This window comes from Phoca vitulina, unplaced genomic scaffold (genome assembly GCF_004348235.1).
Source record: "Phoca vitulina isolate PV1807 unplaced genomic scaffold, GSC_HSeal_1.0 scaffold5, whole genome shotgun sequence".
NCBI classification, from domain to species: Eukaryota; Metazoa; Chordata; class Mammalia; order Carnivora; family Phocidae; genus Phoca; species Phoca vitulina.
The window spans coordinates 25,397,100-25,420,674 of NW_022589708.1; the positions used below are offsets into that span (position 1 = coordinate 25,397,100).

Here is a 23,575-nt window from a genome sequence, read left to right on the forward strand (position 1 = left end):
ATCACTCCCTACTATTTTATTTTCTTTTAAATAGTCATGATTATCATAAATGAAAGTACATTCATGAAGTCACTATCTATAGCTCTCTTACAAAATCTGAGTATCCAAATTTAAAGTACATGAGAGAAGTAGAATAGTGCTTAATACAAATACCTGCTCAAAAAATATATGTTTAAAGAATGAGCACAACCTACATATGTAAGAATAACACTTGTATACTCTCCAAGTATTTCACAAGTTTCTTAAAATGTTCTACAGTTTAAATGTTTCAAAACTCTAGATATTTATAATATACTGAACAAAACATTATAAAAATACTCACATTCACAAAGAACATACCTACATTATGTAATCAATACAGGCAAATTCCTTGAGATGCAGAGGGTAATATAGTTTAGAATAGGATTAAAATTCTGTCTTCAAATCACAGCATCAATAACTGTTTAACAAACCCAACACTGGCAACTATAACACATACTGACATACACACAAACTTGCACAGTTCGGCTATTTAAAAATACTTTCCTTAGAAGAAAATATTGATTTCTCTATGTAAACAGGTGGATTTAAGTAGTCCCTTTTTTAGGGGCACCTACGTGGCTCAGTTGGTTTAGTGCCCAACTCTTTTCGGCTCAGGTCATGATCTCAGGGCTGTGAGATCAAGCATCAGGCTCCGCACTGGGGGTGGAGTCTGCTTAGGATTCTCTCTGCCCCCCCCTCCCCCGCTCTCTCCCCCCCCCCAAAAAAAAAAAAAAAAAAAAAGTCCCTTCTTAAATTTTAACCACTTTGTAGCACAGGTTCAGATATCTATCTTTCCTAGGACACTGACAGCTCCTCGAATATTTGATAATTGCATATTAGAATAATGTATAATATGAAAATTGGACTAAGACACGTTTTTTAAATAATTACATTTATTTTTTAAAGGGGCTCCTGTTAAAAACAAATGACATCAACAAAAAAATAAAAACAACAGAACCAACCAAGGGTTTGTGGACAGTAGAAAGAGGAAGCAATGCCAAACAGCAACTTTCTTCACTAAAATATAATAAAAAAGATCATGGTTCACCACATTTGAATGGTCTGATATTGAAGAGATCCAAAGCAGAAGACTTGAGGGGTCATCACAAACTAACCTGGGTAAAGCCAAGGGTGTGAACAAAGGAGGGTGATTTTTATTTATGTCTGTATGAATTCACTTATTTGAACTAAATTATGTGAAGCTTACAAGTTTGAGAGCTATTGCTTCTCTTACTAGCTTTGATCAAGTCAATGTTGGTAGGAAACTGTGTCTAAAATTATCACTGTATATGTTCTAAACACAACACTAGATTAGATTAACTGGAACATGCAAAAGGCTCACCCACCTTGTTACATGCTTTATTGTCAGAGAGGTAGACTGAAACAAACAGAAGCTTAAATGGTATTCTTTTAAAAAAAAATTAAACTTCCAAGTTCTTTCTAAAACGTAGAAGCTTGCATATTTAACATTAAACTGATTACAGAGTAATCAAAGTAAGATCCCTATTTTATTAAAATATTTAAAATATTTTTAAGGTTTTATTGAAGACTAGAAACTAAATCTAACATATCTATTCTCAACATATTTTCAGTTCTGGCTCAATTATCTTAGCAATTGAAAAATATATTCACTTCTACTACTTTGTTTCATTAGTTAGACCCTCCAAGTTAGGATATAAATACTCGAGGTCTAGGACAACAAATAAAGTTTCCCTAGAGCCACCCAGAGCACCTATAACAGGTCATTATGAAGAAGTACTCTAAAAATAAAATAATAAAATGACCAAATATTTTGATTGATTTACAAACTACTGAATGATTGACTTGTGAGCTTATTATTAAAATACTATTTTTGGTGGGTACTGGTTACAAAGAAACTTATTTCAGATTTATTTCACTTGTGGCTTATTAACATTAGGACTAAGTCAGAGTGTATCTATGTATATCTATATATCTACATCTATACCTATCTATCTATATACAAATATGAAGAGAGATAAAGAAATAGATATATCTGTAGTGGAAATGTAGACAATGTCAAACTTTATAAAAAATTACCTCATCATAGTAATTCTAATATATTATAATATTTTGATTGCAATAGCACCAAGTGCAATGCAAACACTCTGTTGATTGATTGATTGATTGATTGATTTGGGTCCAAGTATTTTTTGCTAAATAAAGAACATACTGATTTCATTATCAAAATTTTGTTTGTAGCAGATCTCTACCCAGATAGATATGGGTATATATCAAGTCAGTAAGTCTCTGATGACTTTAGAGACCTGTGTCTCTGAAGCACACCACATTTTAGTGCCACTCAATTATACCATCATTACCCATGGATGGTTTATTGCAACCTCCAGGGAGATACAAAGTTTAGGCTCAGATTTTTCTTTTTTTTTTTTCTGCGCAAAGTAAGAACTTGAGAAAAATGAGTCCCATATGACATCACCGATGATAAAACAATTCCTTAGGAGTAAGTTAGATTTTTGTTGACACCAGGTCACAGAAATGGTCTGTTGCTAAATACTTCTCTAATTTTTGTTTCAAAAAATAAGCCTTATCTGGAAGAATCCATAGAAAGAGTCAATAAATTTACATTGTATGAGTCTGTATGCAAACTTACATCTAAAAGGAACTGCATGCAAAAAAATTAAAAATAAATATTTTTTTAAAAAATAGAAATAAAAGGAACTGCATGCTTACTAATGTAGCACTAGAAGACCTGAACTAAAATAGGCTGTGATGAAAAAAAATAATTAATTTAAAAGCTGTTTTGACTACCACTTGTCTACATTTATACCTGAAAAATAGAAAACCTTCCGGTCATTCTATGTGTGACATTTTCCTGTAGTGGGAGATGGCAATAGAATTATGACTATAATAATTTAGAACTCTGGCCAGATAATGCTCCTTTGAAGATGGTCTTCAAATAGTAATGGGAAAAGAAGAGAGTTTTTAAAAAGTGTACACTTGAGCATTCATTTGAGTTAGGGTATACCAATTATTCCTCCTATGTAAATAATTAGATAAACTGAGATTTCTTATGCAAACCAACTAACTAATCAACAATGAGGAGGATGACTGTAACTACAGCAAAACCCTGATTAACTATAAGAATTAATTCCAAGGAGGAAAGCAATAACTATAGTCTCCAAAAGAAAAGTACATATAATTATTTTTCAGAAAGAAAGTAAATTATTTCCTAATAATCCCTACTGTCTCTGAATATAGATGTCTCCCTTTTCAAGAGAGTCAGACTTAATGAGTAATGGAGAGAAAGAAAATTTCTAGTTTCTCTGTATTTAAAGTGATTCAGTTAAATATTACAAGTCAACACATGTCTTTGAAATTCCTAATTTTTGTCTATTTTGAGAACTAAGAGTAAAACTGAAGCAAGGGACATGTATTTTAAAACAAACAATTATTCAGTACTCAGCTGATAAAGAAAAAATAATAATTTGTTTCACCTTTCAACATGATTTAATTCAGCAAGCAATCATTGATTTTCTATGCTGTATAAAGCTTGGTCCTTCATGTTACCAGAGGTACAAAAATGAATAACTCGTAGTCCCTAGCTTCAACGAGCTCAGAGTCTACTGCATAAAACAGATTCATAAACTGCCACATAAAATATCAAATAGTAATTTTATTAAAAAATGAGCAATGCTCTCAAACTTCAGCAGGCATCAGAATTACCTGGAGGCATTATTAAAACATTGATTGGTCCCACCCGCAGAGTTTCTGATTTAGTAGGGCCTGGATAATTTGAGTTTCCAACATGGTCCCAAATTATACTCGTGCTGCTGATCTTGGAATGACACTTCTAAAATCACTGCTTTAAGACTATGATAGAATTATTTATTTTTACTTTAATTGTTCAACAAAGCAAGAATTCTCAGGAGACATGACCTTGCTGTTTGATAATTCATTTAAATTTGATAGGAAGATGAAAACTTAAGCAATTATATGGAAAGGAAATAAAGAGATAAAATGGAATATTGGAGTCATGTGTAGAAGGTGTCATTAGACTATGAATGAATGTATTTGACTACTAGAAAGGAGAGATATGCAATGCAGATTTATTGAAAGTTTATATATGACTAGCAAAATAAAATCTGTATGTAATAAAATGGTTTATATCACCAGAAGAGCTATAATTAAACAATATCAATTTATGACGTGATTGGTTGTAACTAGAACTTATGTTTCTGGTTGTTGCGTAAAATATTATATCATTTTTGGAAAACAATTTGTCAGGGGTTTGTTTGTTTTATGATTTTATTTATTTTTAGGCAGAGAGAAAGAGAGTGCTTGCACGAGCACACATGGTGGGAGGGGCAGAGGAAGAGGGAGAGAAGCAGACTCTGCTGACTGCAGAGCCTGACTTGGGACTTGATCTCACAACCCTGAAATCATAACCCAAGCCAAAATCAAAAGTTGGTCACTTAACCGACTCAGCCATCTAGATGCCCCACTTTGTCAGTTTTTTATAATGTTAACCATACACTTAGCCTATGATTCATTTTATTCCTAGATATAGCACCAAGAGTAATGAAAACACATGTCAACTAAAAGACAAATACATTAATGTTCAAGGAAGCTTTGTCTATATTAGTCTAAAACTGCAAATAACACAAAATCTATCAATGAGTGAATGAGCAAAGAAAATGATCTACATATACACATATGGGTGAATCTCAAAAACATACTGAGTGAAAAAAATCAGACACAAAAGAGTACTTAATATAGAGTTCCATTTTTTTAAGTTTTAAAAGTAAAGCTAATCTGTGATGATTGAAATCATATCATTGTTTTTCTAGGATTGGGGGGTGAGAATAAGTGAATAGAAATATGCATAAGGAAAATTTCTGGGTTATGGAAATATTCTATTACTTGATTGGATGGTCAAGGGAGTAATATCACTAAAATGCAACAGATAAGCTTTACTGAATGACTGGGTGTTGTTGGTAATGTTGGAAAAGAAAAAAAATATGGTGACATGTTTTAAGTCTACATAAATGAATGTACAATGATGTTAGTAAGTGAAATAGAAAAACAACAAAAAAGTAGCATTTATAAGTGTATTCATTTTATGGCTATGTAATAAATTATCATAAATGTAGCAGTTTAAAACACACATTTATTATTTCACAGTTTTTGTAGCTCAGGAGTCCAAGCAAGGCTTAACTGGTTGTCTCCTTCAGGGCTCACAAGGCTGCAATCAAGGCATTAGCCAGACTGCCTTCTTTTTCAGAGGCTTAACTGGTGAGAAATCCACCTCTGAGCTTTCTCAAGTTCTTGGAATAATTTATTTTCTTGTAGCTATAAGACACATGGCAGCTTGCCACTTCAAAACCAGTAATGGAAAGAGACAGGGAGAAGGAGATGGGAAGCAAGAGAAAGGGTGAGAGCAAGAGAGAGAAATGCTAGCCAGATGGATACCACAATCTTAGCAATCTTATGTAAATGTAATCACAAGCATCTTATCACCTTTGCAATATTTTATTGTTTACAGCAAGTCACATGTCTTCCTTGCACTGAAGGGGAAGGATTATACAAGAGTGTGAACACCAGGAAACAGAGATCATGGAAGTCACCTTAAAGTCTGTCCTCCACTGAAAATAAAAATTATTTTAGATTTGTTGAATTTGTGAATCTTTCCTGTGCCTATGTCAAGAAGGTAGTAGAAACCTTGCCCTTGGCAAGATGGTGGAGTACGACTTGACTATTTCCATCACACACTTTTTGGATTGGCATCTTGTCTTTCCACTGCTTGAGCTTCTCTCCATAAACAGATATATAATGAAAAAGAATTATTACAAGGGAAATTGGATCTTCTGACGAGATCGGGCGCGTTCAGGGTGGTATGGCCGTAGACGATATTGGATCTTCTTAGTGATACCAACATGGTCAACTTTGCTATGGATTTATACAAAAACCTTGATTTTGATGATATTCCACATGCTTTGAAGGAAAAAAGTGCCACAGTTGTTGCACAACTGAAACAGCTTCAGGCAAATGGAACCAATTGTGAAGACACTTGAAGATCCAGAAATTACGAGGCAGATGCAGTCAACCAGAGATAGTCAGATACTGTTTGACTATCTGGTGGACAGGCGTGGTTTTAGGCAGGAATATTTAGATATAATCTAAAGGCATGCAAAATTCCAATATGAATGTGGGAATTACTCTGGAGCAGCAGAATATCTTTACTTCTTTAGAGTGTTGGTTCCAGCAACAGACAGAAACACTTTGAGTTCACTCAGGGGAAAACTGGCCCCTGAAATCTTAATGTAGAATTGGGATGCAGCTATGAAATACCTTACATGGTTAAAAGAGACCATAAATAATAATTCTGTGAGCTCTCCACTTCATTCTCTCCAGTAGCAAACATAGCTCATCCACTGGTCTTTGTTTTCTTCAACCACCCCAAAGGGCATGATAACATTATTGATCTTTTCCTTTACCAGCCACCATATCCTAATGCAATTCAGACGATGTGTCCACATATTCTACACTATTTTGACTACACCCATCATTACAAACAAAGGTGTTCAAAAATGGCAGCAGGTGCTAAAAGATCTAGTTAAAGTTATTCAACAGAATCTTACACATATAAAAACCCAGTTACAGAACGTGGTGAATGCTTATATGTTAACTTTGATGTGTCTTGGAAAAAGCTGAGGGAATGTGAATCAGTTCTTGTGAAAGACTTCTTGGTGGCTTGTCCTGAGAATTTCATTGAAAATGCTTGTCTCTTCATATTTGAGACTTTTAGCTGCATCCACCTGTGTATCAACATTAATATGTTGGCAGACAGACTGAACATGACTCTGGAAGAAGCTGGAAAGTTGATTGTCAATTTGATTAGAATGCAAGACTGGTTGCCAAGATTGATTCTAAATTAGGCATGTGGTTATGGGTAACAACACAGTCTCACCCTATCAGCAAGTGATTGAAAAGATGAAAAGCCTTTCATTTAGACACCGGATGTTGGCCGTGAATATTGAGAGGAAATTTAATCAGAAAAGTAGATCAGAGGCTTCTAACTGGGCAACTCAGGACTCTGACTTCTGAAGAACTGTGTAAAGACAAGATGAAAAAACTATAAAATAAAGATGAAATAATAAAACCATTATATAAAAGGTGACATACATTTTAGAAACAATATATTGAATATAAATTTTGGGAAATTTGAATAAAATTGGTTGTTACATTAAAAAAAGAAGGTAGTAGAACATGCAGTATGATTTGTGATCTTTTAAGACTACAAATATGTAATATTTGAACAGCACGCTGATAATAGTTCACACTTTCTATTAAATTTATGGGATAGAAAAGAAAATAACTTGATGTCAATTTCTCTATTTTAGAATAAGTTGATTTTTTTAGCATGATTCAGGCAAGGAAAGGAATAAATTTGCTCACCTAGATCAATTGTGCTATGAAGTTTTAAGAATAATTTTCAGGAAACATAATGAGAGATTTTTTTTTTTTTTTCACTGTTTAAGGAATTTTTATTAAAGCAAGAATTTTATAATCCAAATTACGTTTCCTTGCTCAGTTATCAATTCTGTTATTTAAAACAGAAGTGACATTCTGAGCTATTCCACAGTAAAGAATTACAAAATTAAAGAAAGGAATGCTTTAAATTTTTGTACTTTGCTGAAAATTCTTTTTCCCAGGGTCTATAAAACATTAATTTGTTTTTATATTTTACTATTTTTTTGTTTTTTTTTTTGTTGTTTTTAAATCAATAAGTAATCTAGGACTAGCATTACATTTGCTAGACCTGGCATTTGCTCGGTACATAAGGTTCAAAGTTTCCTTTCCTTTTTTTATTTATTTTATATTTTGCAATGTTTTTTTTCCATAATGTTTAAGTTTTTCGATGTTTAGATATTTTTCTTCGGTGAAGCACGAGTTTCTTTTCGTGGTCCCTGATCAATTTTAAACAGTTGGAACACCAGTGGCACTGTTAACTGCTTTCTGGGCAGCCTCTTTAGCTTGGTGGGCTTGTAGTACAGCCACAGCTTCATCAACTTTAGAACGGAGAGACTCTGGAGACTCAAGCATATGAAGAAGTTCTGAATTATCAATCTCCAACAACATGCCAGTGATTTTACCAGCAAGAGTAGGGTGCATGGCTTGAATTAGAGGAAAGAGCCGTTCACCCAACATTTGCTTTTGCTCTTGAGGAGGGGCAGATGCCAACATGGAAGCAGTCAAAGGCTCCTGACCTTGTACATGAACAGCAGGCTGCTGCATGGTAACTTGTGGCTGTGCATTAAGATGCTGTTGAGGATTGCGAACTCCCGCAGCGTACTTATACTGTGGAACGGTGCGGACAGCAGGTGCTGCCGCGGCAGCGGCCGCCGCAGGACGTGGCCCCATCGTCTGTGTTGATGTGTTAGCAACACGCTGTGTCGACATGACTCGTGGAACCTGTGAAGAAGCTGGTCTCATGGTACTAAATGGTGGTCTAGGAGCGGCTGGGCGGATAGCACCGGGCATATTTTGGAATGGATGAGGTCTGGCACCCTGAGCAGTCCAGCGAGGACTTGGTCTTAGTTGAGCAATTTGGCTAGGAGGATAGTATGCAGCACGGTTCTGAGTCTGTGGGATAGCTGCCATGAAGTAACCTGAAGGAGGTGCTGGCTGGTAGGGGTTGATTACAGGATTGGGCACAGCTCTTACACTTGCCATTCTCTGCATATACTGGTTAGTGAGGTGAGCCTGGCGCTCTTCTTTGCGCTGAGCTAAAGCTACATACAATGGCTTGGTGGCCACAATTCTACCATTCATTTCTGTAACTGCTTTTGTGGCTTCTTCTGGGGAGGAGAAACATACAAAACCAAACCCTTTGCTGCAACCACCCTCCATCATAACCTTTGCACTAGTGATTGTACCAAAAGGAGAAAACTCTTTCCGGAGACGTTCATCATCAATACCATCATCAAGATTTTTCACATAAAGGTTAACACCCTGGTATCTGGTGATCCTATCTTGCTTCATCTGTTCAAATTTGCGCTTAAGTTCCGTCTGCCGTTCCACTTTTTTCTGAGCTCGACCAACGTAAATTTGTTTTCCATTGAGCTCCTTTCCATTCATCTCATCCACAGCTTTCTGTGCATCTTCATGCCTTTCGAAGCTTACAAATCCAAAACCTTTGGATTTTCCACTTTCATCAGTCATTACTTTCACACTTAAGGCAGGTCCAAACTTGCCAAAGAGATCCTTAAGGCGCTCATCATCCATATCTTCTCCAAAATTCTTGATGTAAACATTGGTGAACTCTTTTGCCCTAGCTCCGAGTTCTGCTTCTCGTTCTTTACGAGACTTAAATCGTCCAACAAATACTTTGCGATCATTTAGAAGCATCCCGTTCATTTTTTCAATAGCTCTTTCAGCTGCTTCCTGTGTCTCAAAATGTACAAATCCATAACCTTTGGAACCATTTTCATCACAAACCACCTTACATGAAAGGATGTTACCAAAAGCAGAAAATGTATCATACAGTGCTTTATTATCAATGGATTTGTCCAAATTTTTAATGAATATGTTGCCCACTCCACTTTTGCGAAGTGATGGATCACGCTGAGACCACATGATGCGTACTGGCTTGCCCTTTATAACATCAAAATTCATGGTGTCCAAAGCACGCTCCGCGTCCGCCGGCTGCTGGAAGTTCACATACGCGTAGCCCAAGGAGCGGCGGGTGATCATGTCCCTGCAGACCCGGATGGAGAGGATGGGCCCGGCCGGGCTGAACTTCTCGTAGAGCATCGCCTCGGTCACGTCGGGGTGTAGGTCCCCCACGTAGAGCGAGGCCATGGGGTAGCTGGGGGCGCTGGGGTTCATCTCGGCACGGCTGCCCGCAGGGCCACAGGCCGCGACCTTTCCGTGAGAGGAGGAGAGCGAGTGCTGGGGCCGGGGGCCGGAGCCGGGGGGAGGGGAGCGGGGGCAAGCGCAGAGGGACAAAAATCAACCGGAATCGAAAACTACTCAACGGCCGCAGAACGGGGTCGATCGGCTGCCGCTAGCTGCTGGCTGTTGGCTGCCGGCTGGGAAGCGAGGGTGGCGGTGTCGGGTCCGGGCAGCGGGAAGGCCTCGGTCTCTTGGTTCCTTCTTGGAGCTGCTGCGGGGCCGCGGGCGGGCGGGCGGGTCGGTCTCGGCTGCTTCACCGGGTTATTTTATAAAAGAGGAAGAAAAAAAAAATAAAAGTCTCCGGCGGGGGAGACGCGGATTTTTTGTAAATTTTTTTGGGTTTTTTAAAAGATTTTTTTAGATTTTTTTTGGATTTTTTTAATAATAAATGTGTGTTCCGAGCCCGGAGCACACACTCCGCACTCTCAGCACTAACCGCCGGGGAGAAGGGCGAGAGATATTTTTAAAGTGCAAAGTTATGCACTAGCATAAAACAAGAGCAAGAAAGCAAGGATGAATGTCAGTTCTGTACCAATGGAGTCATTGACCATATGTTCTCTCCTCTAGTCCAGGGATAAGAAAAATCATTGTCACAATGCTGTTAATCAGTTCTGTCAGTCAATTCTCTAGCAATCTGTCTCAAATTTTTACTAAAGGAACATAGATAAAATATGATCACTTGGCTCAAGATTAACCACTCTGAACTATAACAGTTAGGCAAGAACTTTGCAAACTCCCTGGCAGGTTTAATGATAAAGGAAAAGAAACTTTTCATGGGCCATTCAATTTGTGGGACTTTGGTGGGGATCTTTTGGGAATGTTGATAGTAATTTACCAAGTACAAAAGGTAAGAACAAAATAGCAATTATTGATGGAATAATAGTACTCCAGATGTATGGATAAAGTAACTCTAGGCAGATTCTTTACTGAGTGGTATGAGCAAAAATGACAAAATGGAGAAAATAATCACAGAAAAGATATTAGAAAAATTTAGAGACCATTTAAAAATGAATTCAGCTAAAGCAGAGAGAAAAATCTGCTAAAGATTTTGTAGAGCAGTAATTCCAACAGGAAATCTAACTGAAACGATCAACAACAGCGAGCAAGTTAAATTTCAAGTGTAATTAACTCACTTTTGGTTGAAAATCTCATTGACTTAGGAAGTACAATATTACAGGTAAAGTATCTCTGAATTTATGGGAGGTTTTTTAAGTAGTAGAACCAGATTGACATAGAAACACCTTCAGTTACATAAGGAGTTGGGGAATACGAAGCAGTAACAACAGCAGAGGGAACAGGAGCCAATGTTGGGGCAGAGAACAGCTGTGTACTATCCCATTAATTCAGGTTTGAGAGGACTTGCTATTGGAAGCAGAGTTGTGTTAGGTAATATGTATTTCCCAGCTGAAGAGTTCCATCAACCCTTGGAAATTCAAACAGAATTTCAATTGTCTATGTAAAGGTGCAGTTTTTGGAGAATAAATTTTATGCCTTACATAGAATTCTCATTGGGATATATGACCCCCAAAAAGTCCTAAGATGTAAAACCCTGTTAAAACTAAATTACATTTTTGAAAAGAATCCTTCTCCCTTTAAGAGCAAAGAGGACCAAGGACATCTGAATGAAGCTTATGTGCTAAAACTGACAAAAGTCTAGCCCTTGTCATATATTTGCCAAGGAGGAAGCCCAGGAAAATTGTTGTATGGAGAATGATGTTTTAGAATACAAGAGCTGAATTTCTTCTGTGGATATCTTTGTTGTTGTTGTTCAGGGCCAGAAAATAAAAACCAAGGAATAACTAGCTATAGCTGTTAAAAATAAGATATTTAAATGAGGAAAAAAACACTTTTTCTAATTATTAGTAATTGCATAGGCAATTAGGAAAGCATCACTTATCACACTCAAATATAGTTTGACTAGACCATTCCTGAAGTTGAGGTTTTATAGAAATGGAACCCCCAGAGATTATTTCACATAGTGATTTCACACAAAGACTTGTTCATGAAAAAAATCACTGGATGGAATTAAACAGGCCATTAGGACTATGTTCATGACTATTGCAATAGGGGTCAAGAGTATTGCAATAAGACAGAAAGATTGAACTCCACCAATACAAAAGGCAGGAGGACTTTTAAACACTGGGATGAGCTACTAGAAAAATTCTGGAAGATGTTAGGGGAGAGGGAGGTTGGTCAACATGCTTAGGTCATCGCCGTTTGCTAACTGGTCCTTATCTAAGTTTGGCTCCTGCCCACCCTCAGAAACTGGGAGATAGAAACTCGTCCTTGAGGATTACATTTCAAAGGGATGACTCCCAGATCCTTGTGAAAAATATTCCTGGGTTTGTAAAACCAGCAAGAGGCTGGGAGAAGATTCACACCTCACAAAAGTAGAAAAGTAGTTCACAATTGTAGTTTCTAAAGTAAGTAAAAGGAAGGTCAGAGGCTTGTGGTCAGGAAGAAACCTATCTAAAGTTTAGTCGAGCTGAGGGGAAAGAAAGGCTCTCTTGGTCAGACTCTTCTGTTGTTCAATACTTTCTTTGCATGACAACTATATTCTCAACCAAGATAGCTGCAGTCCTTATATGGAAATTTGAAATTAGTGGTGTTTTTCTTGAACAAAATCTATGGAAGATCTTAGACTCCGAACTGCCATACCAAACACCATTACCACAAAACAGAGAGCACTGTGTTTCCACTTGCCACTTTCAATTTACTAAACCATTCAATTTTCTCTGAAGTAAAAAAAAAAAAATGTATATGCACAAATATTTGAAGGGCTTATTATAACACTTATGCAGCCTGTGAAATGTTTCTTCTAGAGTTTTAAGACCTTTGCTGAATTGGCTGAATTTGTATAGTGCAGTAAAGCTAACTATTCTTTTGCTTACACTGCTGTAAATTTTGCTTATTGTTATGTATAATGTATGAAGAAGCACAAATGTACAATGTATCTTTTGCAGGAAGATTATGAACTAAATCAAAAGTATTTCCAATATAAATAATAAAAGAGAAAAGACAATTTAAAATAGAACCAGAAAAGCTTAGACACACAAATAAAATTTCCAGAGCTACTTCAGAAAACAAATTATCTAAGGCAGTTTGTGGGTACAGGGCTTGGCTATTGTTAGGACTCACTGGAGGTATTTTTCAGTTAATATGTGCAACTTAATGTTGCAACTTACTTTAATTTCTGATGAAAGGAAATCACTCAATTTTTTGGGTTTTCTTATATCTGATTGAGGGGGGAAAAAAGAATTTAAAGTATTATCCACAAAAGAAAGGACAGGATATTTGTTAAGTGGGAAAAGTTTTCTAAAACCTAATTGGTAATACTAAGTATTCAAACTACAAGTAGAGAAACTATTGAAAGATGCCGCTAGAAAAGAACCTTCTTAGGCACTGGATAAGGTCAATATGATATAACTTTGACATTTATGGAAAATGACAAAGGAACAAATGGCCCCAAATAGGACAGTCGTTTAATGTAACATCCCTCGATTTAATACTTAAGTAAACTTGAAATACAACCAATTCAGAGCCAATAAAAACATTATTCTTCTGTTTAGTAACATTGTGTGCTGTATAACCTGGACAACAAATATTTAAGGGACGATCCAAATTGTTTTGTCCCATTTGCTAAATAATGAATGGTGTCCAGATCTCTCTTGGCTAGTATTGATTGGAAATATTGAAAATATATTTAGTAGTCTTTCAGAAAGAAAGGTTTTGGTCATGAATCTAAATGGTGCTCTTTCAAATTAAGTGTACATAGACCAGTTGTCTTTGAAAAGAGCAATCTGGGTAGAGGCCAAATACAAATTTCATAGAAGAAACAGACCATGATCAAGCTAATATCTTTGGTATATTGTACTGTCCTAAGAGAGTGAAAAAGTGTGTGTGTGTGTCCATATACGTATGTGTGTGTGTATTCATAGCTTTTTGTTTGTTTTCTTTTTTGCCTGTTCTGAAATTGTTCACTCGGAATATATGCGTTCACATTCTAATATCATTATTATCATTTCATTGTACTGCCTCTATATTTTGTTACTAATTTTATGGTCTTTGAATATTTGAGTCTGCAACACAGATAACCTCAACATTTCTTTTTATATTTTAGTATCTTGACTTTATCCTAAATCTCACTTTCGTTGAAAACAAATACATGTCCTGAATAGAAAATCTCTGAGAATATTTACATTTGATTTGTCACCTCCAGCTCTAATTTCTCTTTTCATTAAATTACCAATCTCAACTTGAAGTCTTTTATACCTGTGTTCATCTTCCAGAACCATAAGATATTCAACTTCCCTGTTTGCTTAAATAACCATTAACAGAAATCATATATATCATATTTGTTTAAAGCTTTTGAGTGGGGAGAAGAGAAATAGGATATAATAAGACTTTCAGCAAAAATAGTTAAGAATTTGTTTATTTGGTCTCAAATTATCACCAAAACTTGCTTTTTTTTTCCCTTCCATATATTTGTAGGTACTTCATTTTCTTTCTGAGTTCACAGGTGCCCCAGTAAGTAAAATTTCATTTGATATTGTTATGTGGAGAAATTAATCTCCATTTAGTATAATCAGTCATGACAACCTGGCTTATCAAGCATTTCTTGGCTTTATCAAAAAGAGGCATCAAAATATATTTTCCTAAATAGTCAAATTATATACTTGGATACAATTCCACAACTTTGGAGAAAGGGGAAATCAATGACATTTAGATTTTTGTATTAAAGAGCATCTTGGCACTATTTTTTCATATTTTATGTTATTATTTTCCTCAAAATTTTCTTATGAATCCATACCTATATATTTTATTACTTGTTAACACTCATTGTTAATTTTCTTGTGGATTTTTGTGGACATTATTTTGTCCAAAAGAAAACACAATCACAATTATAATAAATGGAAACTTTATACATCTAAAGAATTTACTATTTTATTTAAAGCATTTATTAATATTGATGCTACCAGCAAAACAAGGTTGAAATTATTTTCATAAAGCCAACAGTATGTATAAGTTTGGCATAGAGCCTGTATTGCTAAGGAAACTAAAGGGAAACGAAAGACCATTAAACTAAACAGGATATATTCTACCAGATTTTTAGATTTTTCTCTATCTGTTCAGTGTTCCTCGGCATTCAATTGCTTTTATTGCCCAGATACTACTTCTTGGTAATTATAATTGTACATGACATTTTAAAAATGGTAAAGTTAAAATTATATAGTTATATATAATTTTGACACATATTCCACATATTCTGAAATTAGATCAAGAGAATATTACCTTATCATTTCACTGAGATTAAAATTTCCATCGTTATTATTTGTTCATTTGAATTAAAGCTGATTATAAATTTTCTTGAAAACTTTGAGCCCTTGAACAATTAGCATTGCTCATTAACATACTTCTACTTTTTAGTGATAGAGTGGAAAATAGTTTAATATGACATGGATTCCAAAGGTTTTGCCAAGTTTTAATCTATCACTTAATTGTGAGTTTTATTTTTTAAAACTAAAATTTTCATTTATATAGTAAATTATACCCTAAGTATTAAGCCACTCAGACTATGAATGTTTTTCTGGTAAAACTAGTGTTTTTTCTAATTACATGATTTAAAACTATTATATATTATTTGTATCCAGTTGGAGTGTAAAAATAAATAAGATATTATTAGAATTAATTATATATAATTATATTCATATAATTACACTACATAATTATAATATATAGTTATAATTGGGAAGCAATATATTAAGAATTTATTTAACAATGGATAAATTGTGTTTAAATTTTCTTTATTGTTTTTCTGATTCTAAGCATATTATATGATAATTACAGAGAACTTATAAAATTCAGAAAGTAAAAAGAAAGTATGAAAAAATCCTAAACAAAAACATCATAATTTACCATTCATGTGTTCAAACACTTAAGACTCCACAACTTGATGCATATTTTGTGTTGTTTACCATAATCAGATAAAAATGCACAAGTAATATCCATATATGCATAAATTTGAGGATAACACTGAATTGGTATAACAGGATGAATTACTACCCTTTGAGCCCACTCTTAACCCAGGAAGCGGGACACAGATACATCAGAATTATCTACCTGGTAGAAGTTCAGTAGTCATGGCATGAAACCATCTCCTCCCTATGCCATAGAGGATATACCATATCCAGCATGCTGCCCCCAACCCAGTAAAGTGAAGGGAAATGGTCCACAGAAATCACAGTGAGCTTGAAAGTATCTGCAAGATGGGAAAGAACATTCAAGACTCTAATAGTAGGATGATGGCTTAAGTAGTGAATGACTAGGCTGAACCTCTGGCCACCTCAAGATCAAATGAATGAATGAATGAACCAACAAACAGATACATGTGGAGACAGAAGGAGGTTTGAGAGAGAGATACAAATGGAGCAGCCTATACTTCTATTTTCAGGCCTGGGGCAGATTTTCTGTGAGTTTATTTTGGGTCAAGAAGAAAAGGCAAGCAAGACCTGAGCATTCAGTAGTTACCCTACCAGAGAGGACTTCTACATTTGGAGGAAACCTTAGCAGCTATGGAAAAATTTGGGCCAGAAGTGATTCTCACTTCCTGGATCCTGGCAGCAGAAAAGCTTCAGAAGAGACTGTGAAGGACTCACACCTACACTCCCATAAGTCAGTAAATGCCTGGGCAGAATTTAATTTTAGACAGAAGTGAGGGACAGGGGAAAAAGCAATGGAGTATCTTACTCTCCACATTCCCAAGGCCCTGAGGCCACAAGTTTAGACAATCATAATGGAAATGGAAAAGTATTTTAGTCAGTTCAGGCTGCTGTAACAAATTACCACAGACTAGGTAGCTTAAACAAGAAATATTTATTTCTCATAGTTGTGGAGGGTTGAAGCCCAAACTCCAGGTGCCAGCAGGGTCAGGTTTTGGGGGAGGGTCCTTTTCACGGTTTATCCATGGTGGTCTTCTTGCTGTGTCCTCACATGGCAGAAAGAGAGTTAGGAGCTTGTCTGGCTTCTTCTTATATCTATTTTCCTTTGTCAGTTTTAGTATTTTGTGACTTCCAAGTAATTTCTTCATTTCGTATAATTGACATTAAGTTGTTTATAATGTTCCTTTTGTATTATTTTAATATCTGAAAGATCTTGAGTGCATTCCCCCTTTAATTGGTAATAATGATAATTTGTCATTTGTCTCCTTTTTTTCTTCATTGATTGAGTGTGATATTTATAACTTCATTGATCTTTTCAAAGAACAAACTTTTGATGTTATTGACTTTCAGATAAACAATGGATATTTTTGCATGCATAATCATGTTCCATATAATATTTGTGACATACTAGACACCTGGGTGGCTCAGCCAGTTAAGCGCTCTGCCTTCGGCTCAGGTCATGATCCCAGGGTGCTAGGATCGAGTCCTGAATCGGGCTCCCTGCTCAGTGGGGAGTCTGCTTCTCCCTCTCCCTCTGCCCTCCACCCTGCTTGTCATCTCTCTTTCTCTCTCTCTCTCAAATAAAATCTTAAAAAAATATTTGTGACATACTAAAAATCATACTCTATCAGAAATATGAATTTGAGTGTTCTGAATTATGTGAGGCAGTTCTATGTTCTCTATTTTTATGTTTTCTAATTTTGTTGATTTCTGCTTTTAATCTTAATTATATCTGTCCTTCTGCTTACTATATGCTTTGTTTGCTGTTCTTTTACTACTTTCCTGTGGTTGTAGGTTTACAGCATTGATTTCAGCCATCTCTTCTTTTTTAATACTTGCATTTAATATTAAAAATTTCCCTTTATATATTTCTTTAGCAGCTTTACATAAATTTTGATATGCTAGTTTTAAATTATCATTTGACTTAAAATCTTGTATAATTCCCCTTTGTTTTATACTGTGACATATGTGCTGTTTAGAAATCAGATAATATTTATGTATTTGGGGCTTTTCTATGTGTGTTAATTTTTTTTATTTATTGTTTAATTATGTTGTGATAAAAGAACATAGTTTGAAAGAGATCCATTTTTTGATATCTATTGAGATTTGTTTTATGGATCAATAAGTGGTCCTTTTTTGTGAACACACCATATGTGTTTGAAATAATGTTGCTAAGTATGGTGTTCTACAAATACCAATTAGATTATGATGGCTGACATTGTCATTTATATTTTTTTTATTTTTCTTATTTTCATCTAGTCACTACAAACTAATTTGAGGGATGTGATATATTAACTATTAAAGTCTATTTAGATTTTATGCCAGAATAATTTTGTAGATATTTTTACCACAGTTTTCTGTCTTATTTAGATGCTACAGTATATTTAGAGGACTTTTTCATATTGTATTTAGTTTTTATAATTGCTATCTGTAAGAAGGGAAGGTTTTTTCAAATTCATTGCTTTTTTTTTTTGCCTTTATGGATATGATGTTAAGTTGGTTCAGTAAATGTCAAGTTTGGGGCGCCTGGGTGGCACAGTTGGTTAAGTGCTGGCTCTTGGTGTCTGCTCAGGTCCTGATCTCAGGGTCCTGGGATTGAGCCCCGCATCGCACTGGGCTCCACACACAGCAAGGAGTCTGCTTGACATTCTCTCTCTCTCCCTCTCCTCTGCCCCTCCCGCTCATGTTGTCTCTCTCTCTCTAAAATAAATAAAATATATTTTTTAAAGTGTCAAGTTTTCAGATCAAAGGCAATTGTAGTTAGTGATTGATAGATGTTTCTTCAATTCAATGCATTTTAAAATGGGATTCTCATTATATATATTTTTAAGTCTGTATTTTTAGTATTGATATTTTGAAATGAGTACTCTGGATAAGTTTTTTGTTAATTCATTACAATGTTAGTTTTAAGGCACTGCGATTATCAAAGTTTGACTGATTAATTTATGATTTATAGAACATATTCCTGATTTAGTTGTTATATTTAATACCTCTCAATAGAATCTTAGCCTCCCAGTGCATATTCTTATGGGGTTTTTTTCTCATGTTTGTTTCTGGATCTTTAGTAATTGAGAGGTAATTGAGGTGGTATTAAGATGAGAATTTTCGGCTTTCTCACAGGCATGAGCTACCACAGCCACTGCATTCATCTTGTTCCAATCTTTTCACCAATATAGAAAAGAACTGTATTATTTATTTATCTAGGTGATTTCTCTGATCTTCTTAGATTATTCAAGACACACTCTTGAGACAATATAGGTTCTGTTGAGTCAAAACCTTAGGATTCTGTGCACGTGTGTCTGTACACATGCTTTATATACTCAGCAACAAAGAATATTTTACAGGCTGCAAAAACTGAACATATTTTGCATGTTTAATGAACAACCTACATGTATCCTAGTATCCTAGATGGCATTTGGTCTTTCTGACTTTTTGGAGATAAATATAATTTTGTTTCAAACCCTAAATCCCAAGGACTATGGAAGTCAAGAATGTCTTTAACATTTAAAAAAATATGCCAAGGAACTTAATTTCTCATGTTTCCCAGTGCCCCTCTCATTGACAAGTTAAATGACTATTTCTTCTTTGCCCACCATTGCCATCCTTACTCTCTTTAAAAATGAAACAAAAAGTTTAGTTAATTCCTTGACTGCAGTATAGAGTACATAGACATCTGCCATTCATCTAGCTAATACCTTGCTCTCTTGCCTTCTCAAGTTAGTTCCATAGTGAATCCTTTTGTTTAATTTCCTTCCTAGGGGTTCAAAATTTCTCCTCTCTTTACGTAGAGAAATTCAACTTCCTTTTCTCCTTTCCCATATTTCATGACAAAATCATTGGCATTCTAATTCGCAACTTTGTTCTACCTGTAAATAACAATGTTCATATATGTTTCAGCATAAGCACTATTTAAATAAAATTTTGAAGATAATATCCAGGAATTGTTTTTAAAAAGTTGTTATTTGTTTTCTTTGTCACATGACAAATATCAATCTCAGTAACATAATATTTATACTACATAAGATTTTAATACATACTATATTTGAAGAATATTTAAATAATTTATTGGTCATGATGTTAGTCAGCTCAGATTGCCATAATAAAATACCATAGGCTGAGTGGGTTGAAAAACAGAAATTTATTTTCTCTCAGTTATAGAGGCTGTAAGTCTGAGATCATGGTGTCTGCATGGCTGCAAATGGCTAACTTCTCTCCATGCTTCCCATGGCAGAGAGAAGGAGAGAAAGATCTCTCTTGTTCTCTTTTTATAAGGTCACAATCTTACCAGGTTAGGGCTCTAGCCTTACGACCTCATTTAACTTTTATTACCTTCTAAAAACCCTATCTCCAGAAACAGTTACACTGGGGGTTAGGACTTCAATTCAATAAATTTCAGGGGACACAATTCAGTCCATAGTAGTAATTATTGAGTAATTACTACAGAAATAGTAAGGTACTGACCCTTACTGAATATTTTTCTTCTATATATAGTTTACATTTATCATTCTGTTTTCTCATTCTTTATTTTGAAAATTTTAAATATTTGTAACTGTGTCCTGCGGAGATGGTTTATGAGTTCATGTCTTAAAAAATTATATAAAGTATCTAGTATCTTAATGACAAAAAATGATTTGAATTAATTTAATCTTAAACTGGTTTAGTATATGCTTTATTTTAAACACATTTGCTAATATCTTTAGTTTATACATAAAATAATAAGGGTCCCAAGCATTCCTATTTTTCAGTATTAATCAGTTTTCCTCCATTTATCAACTTCTTCTGAAGCATCTGTCAGTAAATTAACCCAGGCTGTGAAAAGATTGACTGAAGGAAGGAAAGAGGTTAGGCAGGGCTAGGATAGAGTCACTTGTGGCTCAGTCAACAAAGAACATCTGCTAAACCAAATGTGCACATCAACTGCAAAGAGAGATTTCCCCAGATATTCCCTGGATCAGGCCCATTCTCCCCAGATTTCACAACATCCAAAGTCTACAAAGCCTGATTAATAAAAAGGATTTGATATTTTTATTTAGGATTGAATTGCAATCATGAGGAGAAATTCAGTGCTTCTAGACTTCTTTCTACAAGCTTCACGTTGTTTGATTTTACTAAGGCAAGTGCACTTTTGTGAAGAAACTATGTAACCATTCAAGTTAAAAAAGAAAAATTTAAAAACTCAGATAATCATTTTGTAGAGAGATTTCCTTATAGAAATTAGTCACATATTATAGCATCACCCAGAGGAAAAATATCTGTCTTTGGTATTTTCATGGAAAGAAAGCAGGAAGGATTATGTAGTCAGTAATTCAAACCTGAAGAGTTTTCTATTTTCTGATGTTTTCTTTTTTTTTTAAGATTTTATTTATTTATTTGACAGAGAGATACATAGCGAGAGAGGGAACACAAGCAGGGGGAGTGGAAGAGGGAGAAGCAGGCTTCCTGCTGAAAAAAGACCCCGATGCAGGACTCGATCCCAGAACTCTGGGATCATGACCTGAGCCGAAGGCAGACGCTTAACGACTGAGCCACCCAGGCGCCCCTGATGTTTTCAAGATACACAAATTAGATGAGAAAAAAATGATTTTTCTTCTTGTAAAATTTATACTCATATGCTAATATTTCATTTCCTTTTCTTTTTCTCTTCCTTTTTTTAAAGCAAATAATATAAGTATTTGTTCTACTATTTACTCCAAAATGGGAATTTACCTTTCAATCAATCTTTTAGTTTACTGTATTTCAGTTTTCTTTAAATTTATTTAAAAGAAAAGGTACTGGTTATTGTAGAATTGCTTTTAAAATCCTGATGATATAAAGCACCTATACATTTTTTTCAGGTCATGAAGGATTTTTAATTTTATGAAAGTACTTCATTCAAATGCCCAAGAGGGAGCCTGCCACAATTGGGAAAAGGAAGTAACAATAATCTCAAAAATTAAAAATTTCTTATTGAGGAAAGAAAAGAGATTCATGAATTCATTTGCCATTAGAGTTGAGATAAAATATATGTGACTTATTATAAGTGCTATAATAAATTGAGTGATGCTATTTTAGACTGGCATTATGTAAGTGTCTTTTTGGGAAGAAGTAGAGTATTAAATTTATGCTGCCAGATACATAGATAAGTAACACTTGAGATAAATCCAGACCATATAAAGTAATTAGGTGATCTACATGAGAATTACTGTATTTTTTGCAATATGCCATTGAGACAAACTTGAATTAGGTAGAATATTTCATTTGGGGTACTGTGTGTAAATTCAGAGGTTATCCACCCAAGAATTACCTATATGTATCAATCAACATTTAGTGATGTAAAGAAAATCATATTCCTTATATGACCCTCAGTATCCTTATCTGCCATGTCAATTTTATCTACCATGATCATCCCATGTAGAGCATGTGAGAATCACAGAATCATATTTAACATTATTTTAGAATAAATGGTGAACATAAAGAAGATGAGAGGATTTACTAAGGGAAATATTATAACTCCTTAAATTGGCAGAACAAGAAGTTTCAGAAAACTGTGTTGCTTTGGTGTCAGCTTAGGCTTAATGCACTCAGCATTTTGTAAAGAAAAAAGAAACTGAAGAGAATACACACACACACAAACACACACAGGCACACACAAACAGCTTCAGTCAGATGCATGGGGAGTGTCAGAATTCTATTTCAAATGGGGACTTTAAAAACATGAAGAAATCCTGAAATCCTGTAGAAAAAAAAGAAACAAAGAAAAAGTATTGAAAAGGTTGAGAAAAAAGAAAAGACAGATATTGCTGCTCTCCTTGTTTCATCTTCAAAATCTTTATAGGAGGCAAAATGAGCAAATAAGATAATTTTTATAGAAAAAAAAATTTGCTTTAGAACTACATATCCCAAAGATGAATCTAGTTATCATGCCAATGCCTGAATTATTGGGGCTTAGATTGTCACTGAAAATGAATGTACTTGAGGAATGTGTTTGTCCTAACTTAAACTCAGTAAATATGGAGTTGGTGTGATCTGAAGAGAGAGGAATTCTTCATTTTACTGTGTATATTTTATGGTATCCCAAACAATAACATGAAACAGAAAATTTTGACCCATTTAATCACAGAGAAAAATCTTCTGTAATAATAGCTACTATTTACTGATAACCTGCTGTGTATCAAGCAATGTGCCTTATGCATTCTTTATCTAAATAATGCCTTCCCAATTTGGGCATCACAGAATATTCTAGGTATTCTGTGTCGCTGTTATTTTCAGTCTTTGAGGTGACTGGTAGGAACCTGTAGCAGCCAGAATAGGCTTACGTATTTTACTCTTTGGGACATAAACGTAGCATGTTCTCTGTGTGCAGCAACGTGCAAGTTAGAACTGATGATAAATTTCTTGCAATGGTCCCATGAAGTAGTTACTATTATCCTCACTTTAAATAAATTTGGACTGAAAGAAGTTAATAATGCTGTTTAAAGAAGTTAAGTAACGCTCTCTAGATCACACCAGAGAGTCTTGTTCACTCTGAATCTGTCTGACTAATTGTGAGCTTTCAACACTGGCTATGTAAGTACACATGATAGAACCTTTCCAAACACATTTCTCTACTTCCAAGTTTATATGTACCATCCTCCTCCCCTTTTCTGTTGCTTCTTAGATGAAGATAGTCATGCATTTTTTTATTTCATCCACACCATTTTACT

General features: G+C 34.9%; 1 protein-coding gene and 1 pseudogene across 1 annotated transcript; one reads left to right on the top strand and one right to left on the bottom strand.

The window, feature by feature from the left end:
* Positions 1-5,733: 5,733 nt before the first annotated feature.
* Positions 5,734-7,104, top strand: LOC116631288 (annotated as a pseudogene).
* Positions 7,105-7,512: 408 nt separating this feature from the next.
* On the bottom strand, positions 7,513-10,200 carry LOC116631553 (polyadenylate-binding protein 1-like). Its single transcript, XM_032402788.1, has one exon. It carries the CDS (start codon positions 9,886-9,888, stop codon positions 7,978-7,980), a length of 1,911 nt encoding a protein of 636 aa, XP_032258679.1. The 5' UTR covers positions 9,889-10,200; the 3' UTR covers positions 7,513-7,977.
* Positions 10,201-23,575: the final 13,375 nt, after the last annotated feature.